Here is an 18,692-nt window from a genome sequence, read left to right as displayed (position 1 = left end):
AGTATCCCCTCTTCCCCCATGGCAGCATCTATACTTTCCTTTCTCCTTCTTGCCTTCCCTGTGCTTGCTTCACATTGATTTTCAAGGGATTTGTGAGCAGGACTTTAAAAAAATAGGCAACTGTTTGTCACTGCACACCTATGCAGCTTCAGCACTGTGAATGGCCCCACACCTTAGCTGAAATTTCCTGCTTGCAAGGCAATGAATGTGCACATGCATTTAGTAGACTAAGAAATAAATGCAAGCAGAAGATGACACTAGCATGCTCTCCCATTTCTCCAGCAGTGGCAGCGCTGTGCTATGACTTGCTGGTTGTGTTTTAAACTCGGGCCATGAAATGCACGTGACTGTTCAACCTCCTCCTACTTTTTGCACAGTCAGAATCCTGCGCATTTCTGTGTGGTACTCAATCACTTTATCACCAGGGGGATGCTGTGCTGTATTCATTACTCAATGCCCCCAGAACAGTGATTGGACTTTGCAGACATCCGGGCTCAGTGGGGTTTCACAAATAAAATCAGCTCTAGTGTGCTTTCTCCCAAGGATTGTGTTTTACAGACACATTTTCTATGCAACCCCGAACCTGCTTACCTGAGGCAATTGTGGGGAGAATGTACACACCACAAAGCAGTGACCTCTCTTTCTGCCTCCTTCAGCTCTTCAGAAAAATATGTAAAAAGCATGTCTCCAAGCTCAGCTGACTCACAATAGCCATGTTTGGAAATTGCTGTTCCACGAACCCTTCCCCAGCCTGTGATCCTGCCTTTTCCTTTCAGAAATGCGCTGTCAGATGGGGGAACAAGTCCGGGGCCTTGACTCCCAGGCCGAGAGTCGGCAGCAGCTACTCCAGGATGTGGCTGACTTCTTGCGCCGGAAAGCTGAGGTGGAGCAGGAGTATTCCCGGGGACTGGAGAAGCTGTCTGAACGCTTCTCAGCTAAGATCCGTGGCTCCAAGGAACACCAGAACTTCAGGTAGAGGTTTTTGCATTCTTTGAAGGGTGGTTTAATGTTGCTGAATTGCAAAGGATGTTCCAGGGCTACTGTGATTGGGGAATAGGGAGGTGGGGGTGGCAGGAGCGGAGGAAAGGGCCAGTAGCTCTTACGGCATGGACATGAGGTTTCACAAATGGGAACCGCGAGGACCTTCCCTGGTGCAATCTGAAGCATCCTTTCCTGGCTGCAGGTTTTGAGTGCCACTAACCTGGTACCCTGCAGGCATGTTGGGCTGCGGTTCCCACCATTCTCAGGCAGCATGGCACTTGGCATGAAAGAATGTCAGATTTTGTTTGGGTGGTGGAGGTTGATTTTTGAAAACCTGATTATGAAATTGCTGCTGGAGGGTGAGGGAGGGAGGAAGTGACATGATGGCTTTTGTGATGGGTGGAAGAACAGGCTGATGATGGGAGCAGGATGAAGCGGGGACTAAGTCTGCCTTTGTCTGGATGTTTCCAGAAGTCATCTTTAACTGTGTTTCTGTGAACATTTTTATTTATCACAGCCTTGTGATATCCCATAAGCTGATATACTTTGTGTCTCTCTGTGTAAGTTGGTTCATTGGTGCAATGCCAGTATAGCACTTCCATGCTCTGGCCTTAAATAGTTACGAGTTTACTTTAGAATGGATGAATCTCTCAGTTTCAGTTTCTCTTCTCTCAGTTTGAAGGTCAGTTTGTTGCGTAATTTCAGAATTTCTCCAGTCTTAATCTGGTTTCATCCCAAACATGAGAGTTCAAAATTCCTTTGCATAAAAATTCGTAAGTGCTTTTGTCAGGCACCTTCTGCTCCATCCTCTGCTGATTTTTTTTTCTGTTTCCTGAACTTGCATTAATTCATAAATGTGCGACCTTGCCCTTTCCACAATGCACAAATATTGCTAAAATGATTCTTCTTTATTTAATAGCTAGCTAGATAGATAAAAATATTTGTACAATTTGACCTGTGGGGGAAATTGTGCAGGTTCTTTTAGGGTGGGTTTTAACATTTCTTTCTGCAACTAATTTTGCTTAACATTCCTGAAAGTTAAAAGAAAAAAAAAAATTTTAAAGGGGCATCCTGGGTGTTGTAGGCTCTTTTTCTGTCTAAATGCACATAGGATTGCACCCTAAGTGACTGGAACTTAGATACTGGCCACTTTTAACTCTGTTGCACAGATCTGTCTAAAGAGTGAGGGTCATTATGAAACTGTGAAATGTGTGCTTTGTATGAAAGGTGACCTTTGGTGACCAAATGACTACCCATCATTCCTTTAAAAATATTATTGGAAGGGCCCTCATATAACAGAAGATTATTGTTCTTATTTATTTATTGTACCATAGCACATGGCATTATTTATGTATTTATAATATTTATTTCTTCATTCCTAACACCCACGAAAGCTTACATAAACACATGAAAATGTCAAAGTGTATAATTATTTGAAAAAGCTGATATAAATAAAAGCTAGGCCATTGCCCCAGTGAGCTCACCATTTAAATTTAAGGAGTGTCAGAACAGACAATGAAGGCAAGTAGTTCTTCTAGTGAAAGTTTAAAGGTATTCCTGTTTCCCTGCAGGAAGGACCAAAACCTTCCATCCCCCTTGAATTGCTGGTACACGATCCTCAACCAGACACGGCAGGCGAGCCGGGATCACGGGGCGCTGAGTGAAATCTACACGGGCCACTTGGCACTGCGGTTGATGCACATCAGCGAGGATGTGGGACGATTGGCCAGGAAAGTAGGTGCTTTGGAGGCAGGAGCATGGTTTCCTGGGAGGATCCTCTTGGCAAGACTGCAGAATGGGAGGGAAGCCCTCCAGTCCACCCAGGTTGCTCATTCGGGATTTCTTGCTGTTGCAAGAGCAGGAATCCCCACTACTATTTCCAGTCACAGGATTGTATGGAAGAAGGCAGCAGGTGTCTGGGCAGAGCAGATAGTTTTGCTTGCTCTCTGGCTTCCCCTCAAAGGGAGAAAGTGCAGGGCGGGCAAAACCCAGTTCCTGGGTGGCATGCTAGAAAGTTCATCCTCCTGATATGCCTGCCAGGAACTGAATGACTTCAGGGGTTGGGTGTGGCTGTGACCTCCGGCCTATGAAGGGCTTGGTGGGTGCAGTTCAGAGGACACCCAGCCCTTGCTGACTGTAAGAGGTACATGCCGTCCGGGAACCTAGGCTGCAAAGGGCTATTTGCATGTTTCCTGCCCCCCACCTCTGCAGAGTACCCACTTCATCTTTGACCTGTTATTTCGCCCGCCTCTAAAATGGGGAAATGATTAAAAGAATCCTATATATCCCTTTCCTTCTTTTTTTAGTGTCCCCAACCATATCTAAGTGTGTTCAGAAGTAGATGGGAACTATTTCTGTTCTGGCTGGACAACTGGGCATGTGCTTCCCTTTTTTACAGCAGCTGGTGATCTGAAACCTGGTTGCAGTGGCAAAAGGAACAAATATGGTCTGTGTGTGGGAGGGGAAAGGTGTGTGACTGTGTAGGAAGCGGCAACGTGTTAGGGCTGTCAACCGTGTCTTCTGGGCCCAGGATGCTCTGTGCTCTCAGGCTATCCTTGAGATGAATATGGGTGACATTCCTGTCCACATAATGGTCCCGCCAAGCTGTTTCCCCTCCTCAAAGCAGCCACAAGTTTTATCATACCTTCCCCTCAGGATTCATCTATGGCCTGGATGGATCCTGACAGGAAGCTGAGGAGGGGAATACAAGCTTGGACCTCTGTCTGGGACACAGAGCTCTCCACTGCAACCCTTCCCTATGGTTTCCTTTTTTTTCATTTTCTGCAGTTCTGTGAAGCCTACTTCAGACCCAGTGGAGAACATGGTTTCCGGCTTTGTTACTGAGAGTGCAAGAACATCTTCTCTTATCTTCTCATGCAGCATTTGCTTTTGCTTTAAACAAACCTCAGATCCCTGACATCATGAGGAACTTTGGTTTGTTTAATTAGTGAAAACAAACTAAAAATCTAAAATCATCCTAGCTCGTTCTCAACTAACCACCGTTTAAACAAACCGCAGTTCCCTGAGTTTGGACCTTACGCTTACTTGGCAGGAAGGCATAGATTCCTGTTAAATCTGTATTGTGCCCTGACTTAAAAATTCTTTGCCACGTTGACCCATGCGTCATACTGTAAAAAGCTGAACTCTTTAAAATTTATCATTTATTTGTGTGAGTATTTAAGTATACATAGTTGCTTGTATTCTGTTTGTACTAGTCACAAAAAGGAGCAAGGAACTTGCTGAAACAGCCTTCCTCAATCTGGTGGTTTCCAGATATATTGGACTACAACCCCCACTGACCATGGTAGCTGGGGATTATGGGAGTTGTAGCCCAACACATCTGGATGGCACCAGGTTGGGGAAAGTCAAGCTAGGCCTTTCCCACTGCCCGTTTGGGAGCTCTGTTTTAATCCCTGCTGAATTTAGTTATTTGTCAAGCATAAGTCAGCTATTTGTAAGCCTGACTTTAAAATTATATGGACTAGAAATTTATTAAAAATGAATTTGAAGTCCTCCATTTGCTGTAGTACTAATTCCATGGTTTTCCTTGAAAAAACACAAAATACACACATCCATAGGAAGCACTGTCCTAATACTTCTTCCTTTTTTGCTTTTATCTTTTTTTCTTTAGAGCAAAGAGATGGAACAGCAGATGCAAGATGAACTACTGAAGGCAATTTCAGAGCTGCAGACAGTAAGCAGAAAACAGGGCTTCCTTTTCTGTGACCACCACCCCTCTAGGCCCTAGCAGAACAGGGCTGGTGACACTGAGTGTGACCTGATTTCCTTGCAGTGGTGTGGGGGACAAGAACCTTCTGAGTGTCATCACTTTTGCTGTCTTAGAAATCCATTCAGTGCAAAGGCCTCATATCTTCCCTCCAAGGAGAGCTGCTGTTCTGTGGACATTGCCATTTTCCACCCAGATAAATAATAACTGGCACCCATCAATCATGCCAAGGCTTGGGACTCTAGAGAACTTGACCTAAATCAGGAGCTATTCTCAAAGCCAGTGGCCCTGAGAGCAGAGTGCATTTATTCATATGAGATGTTTTGATTGGCCTGCAACTCTTGCTTGTAAGACTAACACTTACCTCAGAGTCAGGCACACCTCAGCATATTTAGTGAATTACTCTGAAATTAAACAGTTGCTCTGTTTTATTATGAGTTCTGCACTGGGGTTTTTGCAAGTTGCTCTCAGCATAGTTTCCCATGGAAGAGCAGCATCAATTAAGAGTAAACTGATTTGGCTCCACTGATGGGCTGTGAGGCAGCCTCTCTCAGCCCACTGCACTTCAGATGTGTCGCACTGTGATTCCCGTCCATGTGGCTGTGCTGGCTTGAGTTGTGGGAGTTGCCATCGAATGCCTTAAGAGAGCACATGGGGGAGCACTTCAGCCCCAGGTAGCTGACTAGGTAAGGCGCCAGTCTCAAATAGTCATGAAGCTCCTAGTCTAAACAATGTTATTTGACCACACATAATTATATCTGCCAGTGGCTGCTTTGTACGGAAGTTCAGGTGTGCTCTCACGTTGATTGCCATTGCAACAGCAGCACATTGTGGGCTGCACCCAGCGTAGCACTTCTGCTGCTCACGGGAATTTTGTTGTGCACACAGTGTGACCTCGAATGCAAAGGCAGTAGCATTTGTTGGTTGCATTCTGCACAGAAACTGCTCCTGTTGCCCTTGAGGTCACATATACTAATGCAACGTAGTTTTGTTAGTGGTGGTGTCACACTGGATGCTACCCAATGTAGTCGTTGCATGGATGTTGGAGGTAAACGATTGTTGATATGGCTTTTGATGAACCTCTGAAGCTGTCTTTTCCTCAAGTGAAGGACTTTCCCAGCACTCCTACCTAAGGTCTTTTTACCTGAGCTTCCTTAAGCATCAGAGGCAGTGTTGTCTATGTGCAGCAGTTGCCCCAGATCATGCCCTGCTTGTGGGTTCCTGGGGGGAAGTGGTTTGCCACTGTGAACAGGGTGCTGGACTAGATGGATAATTGGTCTGATCCAAGATTGCTTTTCTGGTTGAACCTTGGATCTTGCACATGCAAAGCACATGCTCCATCACTAGCTCAGGACCCTTCACATAAGCATTGGAGCTCCTCCTCAGAGGTGGCCTTAGTGTAAGGCAAGGTGAGATGACCATCTTGGGCCAGAGATTGCTTTGGGTTTCATACAGTTGGCAGCAATAGAGAGACAGTTCCGACTCTCAGAGAATTTCTCCTACACCAGCAGGACCCATAGGGCAAAACTGGTGGGTATGCAGCATTTTAAATTTTGATACAGATTTAATAAGTTGCCTAATTAAACTCATTGGCATTCTGGATTTGCAAATGGTTTCTGATCCTGATCCTTCTCCCTTTGCATTGCCTCCCACATTTCTAGCTGCAAGCCTCCTCTGCCGGCACAGGGGCAAAATGAAATGGGAAGCCTGCTTTGTATGATTGGTTCAAAAGGCCCTTTGGCCTGGGGCTCCTCATTTCCAGAGGATTCTGGCTGAGCCTCAGCTGGGTGTGAGCTGTTCTGGTCTTCATGCATGTGCCGTCTCTACGTAGGCCATGAAGACGTACCAGTCGTACCGCATCGACTGCTTGAATGCAGAGGCAAAGCTGCGTGAGGCTGAGCGGCAAGAGGAGAAGCGCAGCGGAGGGAAGCACCCTGATCCTGGGGGGTCCCCTGGAGGGGCCGGGCTGGACAAGACACCCCGTCGCACCTCACTCCGGAAGGTTGAACGGCTACTGGAAAAGGTAGGGGGAAGAAAGAAAACTAAGGGGCAGGCTGGGGCAGGCTAACTAATTTGGGAGCCTGCTCCTTGAGGGTGGGATGCTCTTGAAAAAGATGTGAAAGGTTCTAGCATTGTTGATTGGCTAGAAATACTTACAGCTCTAATGCTGTACACATTTATCTGGAAATCAGTGGCACTGAGCATAATGGAAGTTACCTGTGAGCTAAAATGCACAGGACTGAGCTCAGGGCTGCCAACTGATTAAATATTTGTAGTTCTTGTCTACCTTTTAAACACACTGAGTTTAATGTACACTGTATATGCATGTTATCAAAGCCTCTATAGATGTCTTTTAGAGGGACTGAGGGAAGTGTGTGAAAACACTCACTATGGCAAACAAAAAAGAGCACTTATTAGAAGAAAATGTCATTCTTAATATTAAATATTTACTTTTTGAGATTCATTGCCTAGCTTTTCTAACTTGCTATGTTCGAGTCAGTGAGATGACAGTATCTTATTCTTGTGGTTTGTCATATCCCTGTGCAAGTCTTTGATAACATGAGGTTCCTTCAAGAAATTTTGAGAACTAAGTTCTTAAATAAAGTTTTAAAAAAATCACAACTATGGCATGTTACTAAGATGAACTTAGCACTTCCCTTTTAAAGGTGCACTTTCTTCACTCCCACACCAGAGAAGGGTCAGGACAGGGAGAACACTCTGCAACGCTCACTTGCAGCTTGGACCTACAGACTAGTGAACAAGTAGCTTCCATCTTGCCCTGCCTTCTGAATGTGATGATCTGCCAGCTTCTTCCTAAGCCTCGGAAAGGGAGCCTGAGGGACATCCCCCTCCCCAGACATCAGAGGCACTTCAATGCTGGGGTTGTCCCTGGGAGAAATCCGAGCAATCTGTTTGTGATGCACTCCCAGCACCACAGAAGAACATGGCAGGTCCCAGCAAGAGGTCCAGAGATGGCTTTTGAGCTTGGCCATGCAGTTTTCAGGTGCTGGGAGTGCCTTAGATGTGTGGAGTCAAGGTAAGTGGCCCCTTACCCCTCTGGCTCCAAGCCTGTGTTGCAGAGGATTGTACCTGACCGTTTGGGGCAGCCATCAAGACCAGCTCCAAACCCGTGGATTCCTGCTCATGAGCAATCATTTCACCAGAAAACTCCAGGCCACAAACCACTTCCTGTCCCTTCTATGGCGTTCCTGCTCTTGCTTCTGACAGGGCTGGTTTAAGAGTTTTCTTCCTTCCCTTGTTAATAACAGAGCCAGCTTAAATGCAGCACATGTTCTGATAACTTTTTAGTGCAGGCTGACCAGAGCCATCTCAAGACTCTTTTATGTAAGTGACTTTTACATGATAGCTGCTGTCTTAAAGGAATAGTAACACAGGTTGTATTTTCCCTTACAAACACAGTTGTTGCAACATTCCTAATTAATGAATCGTTCTGTGTCAGTGCAACACGAAACCCTTATAGGGGCTGGTCTACTGAGACTGCTGGACTTTCCTTGATGTACAAGGTATCCATGGTATGGAAGAAGGAATGTGCAAGCGTCTTAACATTTTCTTGACATCTCTCTTTGTCTTTGCTACCTTGGAGACAATCTCTTGGCTTTAACATCTTGCATTGATATTGTCTGTTGTGTCTCATTCAATCCACCATCATCTCTTCTAGCTTGAGATTCATCTATGGGCTTTCAAACTTCATTCACTTGATTCCAGGGTAAAAAGGTAAAGGTTTCCCCTTGACATTAAGTCCAGTCATGCCTGACTCTAGGGGGCGGTGCTCATCTCCGTTTCCTAGCCGAGGGAGCCAGCGTTTGTCTGCAGACAGTCTCTGTGGTCATGTGGCCGGCATGTCTAAACACTGAAGTGCACGGAACGCTGTTACCTGCCCACTGAAGTGGTGCCTTTTTATCTACTTGCATCTGCATGCTTTCGGACTGCAAGGTTGGCAGGAGCTGGGACAGAGTAGGGGAGCTCACCCCATTGTGCAGATTCGAACCGGCAACCTTTCGATCTACCAGCCCAGCAGCACAGCAGTTTAAACCACTGCGCCACCTGCAGTCCCTAATTCCAGGGTACTGTATCGTATTAGCCCATTAAAATGATGCCTCTAGCCTTTGGTCCTCTGTTCTTGTGGTGTAAGTGAAACGGGGTTTAATGGTATCTCTGGCTCTGGGATTCTACCAAGAAAATGCTCTTCTTCCTTCTGCTTCAAGAAGATTAAAAAAACCAACACTTCAGCAGGTTTAGCTCATACTGTTTACTCTCAGTATGAATGTCTTCGGGAACTCTCCCTTTTCAATAACAGAGAAGGAAGTGCATGTTCTTAAAATACTGCACTGCAATCCCTTCTTAGGCGCTTTGTGATGCCTTCTTACTGGAAGACTGGTAGTTTTATCTTGTAGTTTGCTGCTTGTAATATGTATTTGGAGTGCGGCCTTCCTTATAATTTGTTTCCCTCTCAGTTGAAGATTCCTGCCTATTAGGCCCCTATTCCATCAGATATTTGTGAATGCCTAACTTTAGCACCCTGTTTCCTCTTGTGAACTCTCTGATTTTTATCTGTTTCCTTTTTTAAAAAAATATCCAATTTCTTACATTTTCATCCTGCCTTTACCTTGAAGAACCCCAGGTGGGACACAATATGCCTCTGCCTCTATGTTATGCTCACAACAACCCTGTGAGGTAGTCTAGGCTGAGAATCAGTGGCTGGGCTAACCTCACTTGACGGCCAAGTGAGGACTAGAACCCAGGTCTCCTGAGACTCAGTCCAACTCAGTAACCATTATGCCGCACTGGTTTCTTCACTATACCTTTTCCTTCTTTGTGATCAGCCTGCTTGGGATGTCCTGCACATATTGTTGGTGATTCACCTTTGATCTCAAAGCACCCATCAATCTGGTACAGTGGCCCAGACATTAGGAAGGTCTGTTGTTTCTTGTGCAGCTGATAGGCGCTGCCCACTGGGCGCTCATGCTGCCTCTACAGAGATTGCATAATGTCTTCCCACATCAGCAACATGCTCAGGGGCATCCGTTTACTTTGTTCTGCTGGTTTCCTTGTGGATGGTGTGGCATAGTTTGGGGCATCAATGCAAGTACTGATTCAGAATCTGTCCCTAGTGAAGACTGATCATAGCCATCTCCCCAGATGCTTTTTAAAATAAGAAATTTAGCTGATAGCCAGCCTTTCTAAATGAACAGTAGCATCAGTGGTGCATGTCTAGGAAAGTCAGAGATGTTGCAGATGGGGCATGTCCTTATCCTTGGTATACTTGGACAATATTGGTTTAAGCTTGCTTGCCTGCTAGCATTTGGTATTGAATAACGTAGCCCCAGACAGTTGAGTCCTTTGGATAAATATGCCCATCAGCAGCGCACCGGTAAAGGTGCGCTTTCCTTTCTGGTAAAGGCAGGGGATGATTATTTTAAATTATTTTTTATAAAATATCACTGATAGGTAGAAGGAGCAGTTAATGTTTTGTCTTCATTCCCCTTCAGATCAGTGCATACCAAATCCCAAACAGCCTTACAAATAAGTGGATGGGCCCTTGACTCAGACACACTAATTAAAACCGATTGATCTACTGATTAAAGCTTGCAGCCCTGATAATGTCTGTGGTGTTCTTCTTTCGAAGCAATGTGTTCCATGGAACCAACGGGTTGTTGGTTACTGGGGATGATTCTGGAATAACCGGATGTTGGGAGAAGAAGGATATTGTTATTAAAGGGGTTAAATTGAAATGGGGAGATAGTGAGTGCTGCCTACACAGGCAGTGGTGGCGCAAGGCTGCTTTCTCCTGGCTCTGCACTTGTCACACTACCGCAGCAAGGCTGTGGCTTGCAAGCAGGTAGTCCTTTGAGGGCAGCTGCCGCTGTGGTTTGTCAGGAGAGAAATTCATCATACAAGCACCAAGATACTAACGGGAGGACCCAGAGGATGGGAGGGCCTGGCTGCAGTCCTAGCCTAATGGTTCCCCAATGCTTGCAGAGGCAGTCTAAGTTCCTGGAGAGCAAGCTGAAGTGTGCCAAGGCCCGGAACGACTACCTGCTGAGCCTCTACGCCGCCAACGCCGCCATTGGCAACTATTACGTGCATGACGTGGCTGACCTGCTGGATGTGAGTCCACCTGCTGATGCTGGGGCTGTGCGAGCAAGTTAAGGGAGAGTGCTGTAATCTCAGTAAGGCCACCCCAGTGCCAGCATCTCACTCTTTAGGTGCCTAAGGGAATGATTAGGTGTGACCTCCTTTTATCTCCCCATATCAAACCCCCATGGCTTCTCCAAAGAGCTTTGGGGATCGTAGTCTGGTGAGACTTCTGTGGGGGCCCCACCCCCCTGGAATGACTTCTCCCAGGTTCCCTGGAGAGAGAGAATATTGTTTGAACTAGTGTGAGCCTGGAGGGAAGATACAGCTAAAGGCTCAGTAAAGTCAACTTGCCTTTGGATGCCTAGCAGGACTGCAAAGGGGTGCGTGAGTCAGAAAACTAACAGTGCCTCTCCTTTCTCCTGGTCCCCAGTGTTTCGATCTTGGCTTCCACCTTTCCCTGGGCAAGGTGCTGAGGACTTACCTAGCGGCAGAATCTCGGGCTCAAGCATCTTGGCAACAGGGACTGTGCACTATTGAAGGAGCTGTGGATGCCCTGGACCCACTGGGGGATAAGTCCAGACTGATGGAGGCTAACCCATCAGCTTACTGCCCTCCTCAGTGCTTCGACTACCAGCCTCATGAGGGTGACGAGGTGAGAAGAGGCTGCTTCTTCCTGGGGCCTGGGAGAATGTTCTGGTCCTTCCGTGGTCCAGCCCTCACTCTGTGCTTTTCCTTGTCGTTCCCTCCTCAGGTGTCTGAAGTCCGGGCTGAGGGTCCCCTGAGAAACGAACTAGTCTCCCGCTTCCAGCATATACAATCTCGCCTCAATGCTATCACCCTGGAGACAGATGAGGTGGGTGTTGTGGGCAGAGAGCCAGGCAGAGCCCTTGCCCTTTCTTTCGACATGCCTGAGCCCAGACACATTCAGGCCTTAAACCAAGAGTGCTGGAAGTGAGAGCTTAATGCATACTGGGCAAGGCTCAGGCCTAGTTCTAGCAAATTTGTCTCTTGATGTGTATCTTTGTTTACTTGTTATATTTACATCCTGCCTTTTTTCCTTCCAAGGAATTCAAAGCAACTTTCATCGTTCTCCTTCTCCTCTCCACTCAGTCTTATCCTCTCAACAACAACTCTGCAGAGTATGTTGGGCCGAGAGTCTGTGACTGGCCCAGAGTCACCCAGTGAATACCTGGATTGCTTGACTCTTAACCATTCCACCACACTGGTATCACTTCGGGCTGCACCTCGGGGTTCATATAACTGAACAGTCTTCCATAGTAAACTCTTTGCAGTCTCCACATAGGGTTGCTTGGTGTCCCTAACATGCTAGTTTTCTAACTGAAGGGAATTTTTAGTAATGAAAAATCATCCTATCTTGTGAAGTCCCTCTGCCTTTCAGCCGCTGTATTCCAGAGTGGTACAGGCCTGACACAGGTCTCCCATGCCAGTGGGAGCTGGGCCTCAGATTCACAGGAGTTATTTAGAGATGAGCAGGAAACACTTTTTGCATGTTCAGAAGTAGTGAAAACAGGCCATACAACTGAGCCCTGGTTCAGGTTAAGTCCAGGTGAACCTATAACCTCAACATGGTACCATACACTTACGTGTTATTATGGTAAATGGTAATAAATTATTTGAGCTATAGCTTTTCCTGACCTTCATATTGCATTTTAGTAGTGTTTTTTCTTGTTCAGGCAATTCCCTTTTTCTGATTTGAACTGGGCATAGGATTATTAGCACAGTGTTAGCTAGCCCTCCATAGGGTTAGGCCAAGGAAATGCCTCTTTGGTTTGGGGTTGATGTTAAAGAGAAGCCCTAAGTAGGCATGGGGTGGCGTGAAAAGCACAACTCCATAGCTAGTGTCCCTTTGGCAATATGGCTCAGTGCTGCTGCTTTACCATGTTTCTGCCCTCACTTGGATAGGCAGTGCTTTCCTCTTCTCCATAGGAATGAATGAACCACTCACTTACTTGGGAGAAAGTGAAGGGCATGTTTACAGGCACCTTTGGGTTGGCAGCTCTGTCCCCTCCCCTCTGGTGACCCCAGTGTTCTCCTGGAGGAGCAGGTTTGCTCCCTCTTGGTGGTCCGTTATCATTCTCTGGCTGAAGAAGATCCTACAGAATTCACTGGCCAAGAGGAAGAGAAAAAAAGACTGCTGGAAGGTGGCAGCCCATCCTTGAACCAAAGCGCACATGCTTTCTGGATGGATTAAGTGCACAGTTAAATGGGTGGAATGTGGAACAGCTGCAAATGTTCGTGTCAGATGTCTAATAATTTAGAGAAATTTACTCTTTCATTTTTTTCTGTATAACTATTTGAAGTGAATCTTTGGAGGCAGCACAAGGTGGCAGGTCAAGGAAATAGACTATGTCCTCCTTTGTCTCCTGTTCATAGGGATCCCCGTCTCTCCCTGGTGGTTGCCGAAACTTGAGCCTGCTCCTGTCTCTCATTTCTGTTGCACCAGCTGAACCCCATTGCTTAGTCACCCTAGGGCAGCCTTCCCACAGCCCTACCGCTGTGTTGGACTGCAGCTCCCATCATCCCTCAGCCAGTCCCAACACATCTGGGGGCCTTCAAATGTGTAGAGGAATGGGGGGAAGGTTGCAATAATAGAGTGTAATGGCACCCAAAAATGAGTGTGTGTGAGTGATGGCTGCAATAGGCTGCCTGCCATTTTGGGACCTGAGTGTTCAAAATAAATCCTTGGAAGTAATTGCAGAGGAGAGATGGGTGTGTGGGAGAATTGCAGGAGAGAATTACGGAGCATGGGAAGGTTGAGTCTCCTCCCACCCATCCATGATTTGGTCCCACAAAATGCCCAACCTAATGTAAATGGTTAGGGTTACAAGGGAAACTCCAGGTTTTCTTTTCAACCCTCCTTGGGCCTTTTATAAAAAGCCAGTCTTTATTTATTTATATGTTAACGTATTGCTATTGTTTTCTGCCTTTTAACACTCTGTTGTACCAGATCATTGTGAATACCTGACTTTAGCAACCTGTTTTATCTTGAGAGCACTCTGGTTTTTATGTTTCCTTTAAAAAAGTACTATTACATTTATATTCTGCCCTTACCTTGGAGGAGTTCCAAGTGGCATACATGATCTTCTTCCTTTTCTGTTTTATCCTCAAAACAACTCTGTGAGGTAGGTTAGGCTGGGAATCAGGGACTGACCCAAGATCACCCGATGAAATGGCCAAGTGAGGACTAGAACCCAGCTCTCCTCAGTTGGGGGATGCAGGAGAAGGCTGTGATAACAGAGTGTAATTGCATCCCAAAACATGGGCACATGTGTTTGTTAGCTGTGTGTGACTTAAGGCCAGGCTAGACATTACCATGGCAAATGCATGGTTTTTCTATTATACTACAATATTGTAAACTGTCCAGAGAACTGTGGCTACTGAGTGGTGCAGAAAAGTAAGAAATGAAATAGAAGGATGAACAAGGCAGTGCGGGGAGGCCATTATGGGAGAGGACCAGTGGGTGAGTGGGAAGGAGAAGTGCTCAGCACATCCTGTGCCCACTTTTCTAAAGAGCCAGTATTTATTTATTTATTTATTTTAATACATTAGTGTGCTGCTAAGTATTTTAAAACCCTTGAGCAGTTTCCATAAAATATTAAAATCATAATTAAAATCACATTTAAAATATACTTAAAAACAATACAGCATAATTACAGTAATAATAATACAGAGCATTGTGGATAGCACTGATCATGGTATCTCTCATGCAGGATGAGTGCTACAGAATACTAATAATTCAGGAGCAGTAACATAAAACAGGGAGAGCCTGAGGGAGCAAGGGTGGTTTCAGGAGGCATTTGAAGGATACCAGATTTTCTGCTTCCCAAATGGCAGTTTCTTCCACAGGGTGGGTGCCACCACCAGGAAGGCCTCACCATCTCAGTGTTCCTGGCAGCATCACAATAATTTCTTCCAATGATCTTAGCTGTTGGCTGGGTGTATATACAGGAGGGCCGCCTGCTTGCTATTCTGATCCTAAGTTGTTTATGGCTTTGTATAACAATGCCATAACCTTGAACATGGCTTGATAGCTAATAGACAGCCAGTGCAATTCTTGGAGCATAGGTCTCATGTGAGCATAGATGGGTGTCTCAGTGAGCAATGAAATGGCTATATTCTGCACCAACTGCAGCTTCTGAATGCATCCAAGGGCAGTCCCATGGAGAGTGCATTTCAGTAGCCTAATTGTGAGGTTTCCAGTGCACGGATTGCTGTGACTAGGTTATCCCTGTCCAGAAATGGGCACGTCAGCTGAAGCTGGTAGTGGGTATTCTGGGCCACAGAGGTCACCTGGGTCTCCACTGTGGACACAGGTGAATTCAGAATCATCCTCAGATGGTGTACCAGTTCCTTCAGGGGAAATGCAATCCAACCTCATCCACAACGGGCAAACAGCCCTGCTCCTGGACCTGGGAGCCCCCAGCCTGTGGGGCCTCTTGCCTTACCAGTTTATTATCCCTCGTCAAAGTCGTGACTACCTCAGTTCAGAACATGCATGGCCATTCCTGATCTGGATCTCTCAGAAACATCGCTGGTGCCATCTAATCCAAAATCTTCCAAGGACCACCCTGATGGCTTTGCACAGATAGGTAGTGGACAAGATGGTCCCCTGGGGCACCCCACAGTACACTTGCCACAGGGCCTGCTCTGGAACTGACCACACAAGCGCAAGTTGTCCCTGTTGCCTCCTAGGGTCCTGGTGTTGACTCCTCGGCCTCTTTCCACAGGTGAACAAGACCTTGAAAGCTACTCTGAAAAGCCTGGTGGACCTGCTGCAAGCAGAGGAACCGGAGGCCCTTGATGCTTTCCAGGGCTGCCAGTCCACCGAGTCACTCAAGTCAACAGGCTCAGATGCAGGCGGCAAACAGGCACTGGCAAAGCGCCGGGCCAACCAGCAGGAGACAGAGAGCTTTTACATCATGGTATAGTCCTTGTTTCTTACAATGGTGAAGTGTAAAGGTCTCTTGATGGATGTTATCTTAAAGCTGAAGCCCCCTTGACCAAACGCAGCCCTGTGTGTGCTTCACCACTTCAAAGTCTGCTTGTGCAACCCATTTGGGGCTGAGTGTGCCATGTCAGAGAGGAGACCTGGGGCCACACTGAGACTGTTTGGTTTCCCCAGATGGCCACTTCTCTTTCCCTAGATCACTGGTAGCCTCAGGGCTTCTAGGCTTTTGTGCACATTGTTCCATCCAGGAATGCTGAAGTACTTCTCCTCAGGCTCAACTGGTGGCAGAAGAGCCATCAGCTGCTGGTACTTCTCGATTTTGTTCAGGCTGCGTTGGCCTTCAGCTTTGCCCAGTCCAAGCCCCCATCCCTGCAAGAGCTTCTCCAAAATAAAAATGGCCTTCTGGCTAAAAGTGGTGCAGCCCCAACAGGGCATCCTCCCAGCTGTCCCACTTCAGCTAGCCTCCTGCTTCAGGTGTGGTGGGGGATGCTGTCCCGTTGCTCGTATTGAAGTAAGATCCCTGTGCCACTTCAGCTGGTTTTTGTACATGGAGTGGAGAGAAGTTGCCATCCTGCCCTTTGCCTCAGGGAGGAAAATGCCTTGCCCTCTGGCGGGGCTTTCCCTGGTGCAGTCTTCCCGCTCCCCCTTCGCTGTCTCAACTTTTCTAGACCAGGCTGTTATTGTGCATGCATTCACACATCACTATTTCCGGTTGCCTAAGGCAATGCCACCCTGGCTTGTTTCACTTCTGATTTTGAAAAGCAATTTTGCAAGTGTCGTGGGTAGTTTGGAACTGGGAAAATCCAGTATTGTTTGTGAAAGTGAAACAGAGCACTTCCCCCACTAGCATGGTTGTGTTACTCTGCTATACCACAGAGCCACTTTGAGGTGATGTTGCAGAAGGTATGGAAAGGCAGAAAAGGAAAATAAGCCATGCAGAGCCCTGATCTTAATTCATCAACAACACAAAAGAGCTCTTGCAAAAGCTGTTCTGGAACTTCACACAGGCAGAAGGGCAATCTCAGCCCCTTTGTTTCCTTCAGCCTGCCCTTTTCCTTTGGCTATAAAGAGTACAAAAGGGAGACCAGCAGCCATGCTGAAGTAAAAACTGGAGACCTTCTCTCCAGGTGATAGATAACTCCTTCTGAATTGGACTCTACCTCTCCTTCCTGTTTACCTTTTCACCTATGAAGAAACCGTAGCATATCATGCCACATCTCCTTGTCTTGTTACTGCATGAATGAGCCAGTATAGTATTGTGCACCAGCTGCTTTCTCTGATAATGGTATCTCTTGTGCAGAAATTCAAAGAATATCTCTCCGGCCGAAGCATTCAGACAAAACTGCGAGCAAAGCACGACCAGATGAAGGAAGCAATAGAGAAGGGTGAGCATGTGAAAGAGGAGATTATCTGCTGAGTTGTGTACCTTTTGCTAGATGCAGCATGGAAATTGCAGGACGGTGTTCTGCGAAGCACAAGATAACTGTCCAGTTTTGAGTTATTTCATGACTGCCATGTTTTCTCTCAAAGAAGCCTAGCTTGGTGAGGTTCTTCCTTCAGAGACACCTCCGGACTCACCACCTCCCTTCAGAGTGCTACTGATCCTAGAGTCCTTTGTGGGAAAGGGAGTGGCAGTTATGCCAGATTAAGGGCAAGGACAGATGTCCCCGTGAACAGGAGTGCCTGAAGGCTTTTCAGTGGAAAAGTGAACTGTGCCACCTCGCTTCCACTCATGCAAAGATGCATGCTCAGCCAAAGTACTGGTTTCCTCCTGTTTATAGCAAGCAGCTTGTGGGCCTTACAACTTCCATGATCCTCCACCTTTGGGTTGGTGGGAGGTTTAGACCAAAGCCTCACACAAGTTGCCTTCCTTTGTGTTAGCTATCCGCTCTCTCACCCCGACAGTACACTTTAAGCTGCTTGGATATTTTCACACTGTTCTAAGAGGAGAAGACATTGGCTTTATGAGTGAAATGTGGTCTAATAGTTGGTCCTGTGTGCAACCACACTTGGAAAGCAAGAGAGGAAGCCTCACAATTGGCTGGCTGGTCCTTATATCAGTCTGTGCAAAGCCTAGATTCTTACAAAAAAAAAAAAAAGAGGAGCAGGTTCCACTGAGTGTGATCTGGAGGAGAAGACTGTGAATGTTCATCTGCTGCATAGCTTCTCTACTGAAGTGGTGTATCCTTGCCTTCACCCTAAATTAATTATGTAGGTGTGGCCTAAGAGAGCCCAGGGCTCCGAGCACTAACTTCTGGGTCTTACATTTTCTTCTGTTCCCGCAGGTGCTGCAGTGGATAGAGAACTAGCCAGGTAAAAGGAGACATGGAGGGGCTGTGAAAACTGTGGATGTTCTCTTGGTGGGGATGGTGGGAGAGCAACGGGGGTTCTGTGTGCCGCCCTCCTCCTGCACCCAGTTGAGCCGTGAAGACTTCCTCTGCCCCATTTAGTGGCTGAGGAGCCCAGTGGGACTGTGGGTGGGTGGGGGGAGTCCTGTTCCACTCCTGGGGTGGGGGGAGCCTCTGACATCCTCCTGCCTCCCTCCCCACACTACACAAACGTTGCTTCCAGGCCACAGTCCCAGCGCATCCGCCGTTCCCGCCCTCCCTCGTGCTACCATCACAAGCTCTTCGAGGGTGACCTGCAGGCCTTTTTGGAGGTACTGGCTGCTGCCCTGAGCTTCGCCCCCCTCTCCCCCTGCCCCGTCTCCTCCTTGCCCTGCTTTCTTGCCCTTTGCCTAGTACGGGAACTCTGTGCCTCCTTGGCCCTGCTTTTGCCTCTGGCTCTTCCCAGTCGCACCTGCTGCTTCCTCTGCCTGTAACGTGCTTGCTGACTCTGTCTCTCCTGTCCGTGCTGCCCCAAGGAGGCGGAGGCTGCAGGCACGGAAGCAGGTACATGGACCGGGGGGGGGGGGGG

General features: G+C 47.1%; 1 protein-coding gene across 1 annotated transcript in view; it reads left to right on the top strand.

Moving 5' to 3' along the window:
* ARHGAP4 (Rho GTPase activating protein 4) overlaps positions 1 to 18,692 on the top strand; it is a 50,945-nt gene that overhangs the window by 11,088 nt on the left and 21,165 nt on the right. Inside the window, exons 2-12 of the mRNA XM_044443708.1 lie at positions 777 to 972; positions 2,553 to 2,715; positions 4,613 to 4,675; positions 6,540 to 6,731; positions 10,709 to 10,837; positions 11,238 to 11,459; positions 11,559 to 11,660; positions 15,556 to 15,750; positions 17,077 to 17,161; positions 18,062 to 18,089; positions 18,348 to 18,435. Of these exons, the coding sequence (XP_044299643.1) occupies positions 777 to 972; positions 2,553 to 2,715; positions 4,613 to 4,675; positions 6,540 to 6,731; positions 10,709 to 10,837; positions 11,238 to 11,459; positions 11,559 to 11,660; positions 15,556 to 15,750; positions 17,077 to 17,161; positions 18,062 to 18,089; positions 18,348 to 18,435 (1,463 nt within the window). The remainder of the gene's footprint in view (positions 1 to 776; positions 973 to 2,552; positions 2,716 to 4,612; positions 4,676 to 6,539; positions 6,732 to 10,708; positions 10,838 to 11,237; positions 11,460 to 11,558; positions 11,661 to 15,555; positions 15,751 to 17,076; positions 17,162 to 18,061; positions 18,090 to 18,347; positions 18,436 to 18,692) is intronic.

This window comes from Varanus komodoensis, unplaced genomic scaffold (assembly GCF_004798865.1).
Source record: "Varanus komodoensis strain SLA01 unplaced genomic scaffold, ASM479886v1 scaffold42, whole genome shotgun sequence".
In the NCBI taxonomy this organism is placed as follows: domain Eukaryota; kingdom Metazoa; phylum Chordata; class Lepidosauria; order Squamata; family Varanidae; genus Varanus; species Varanus komodoensis.
This window is presented reverse-complemented; position numbering and strand designations above follow the sequence as displayed.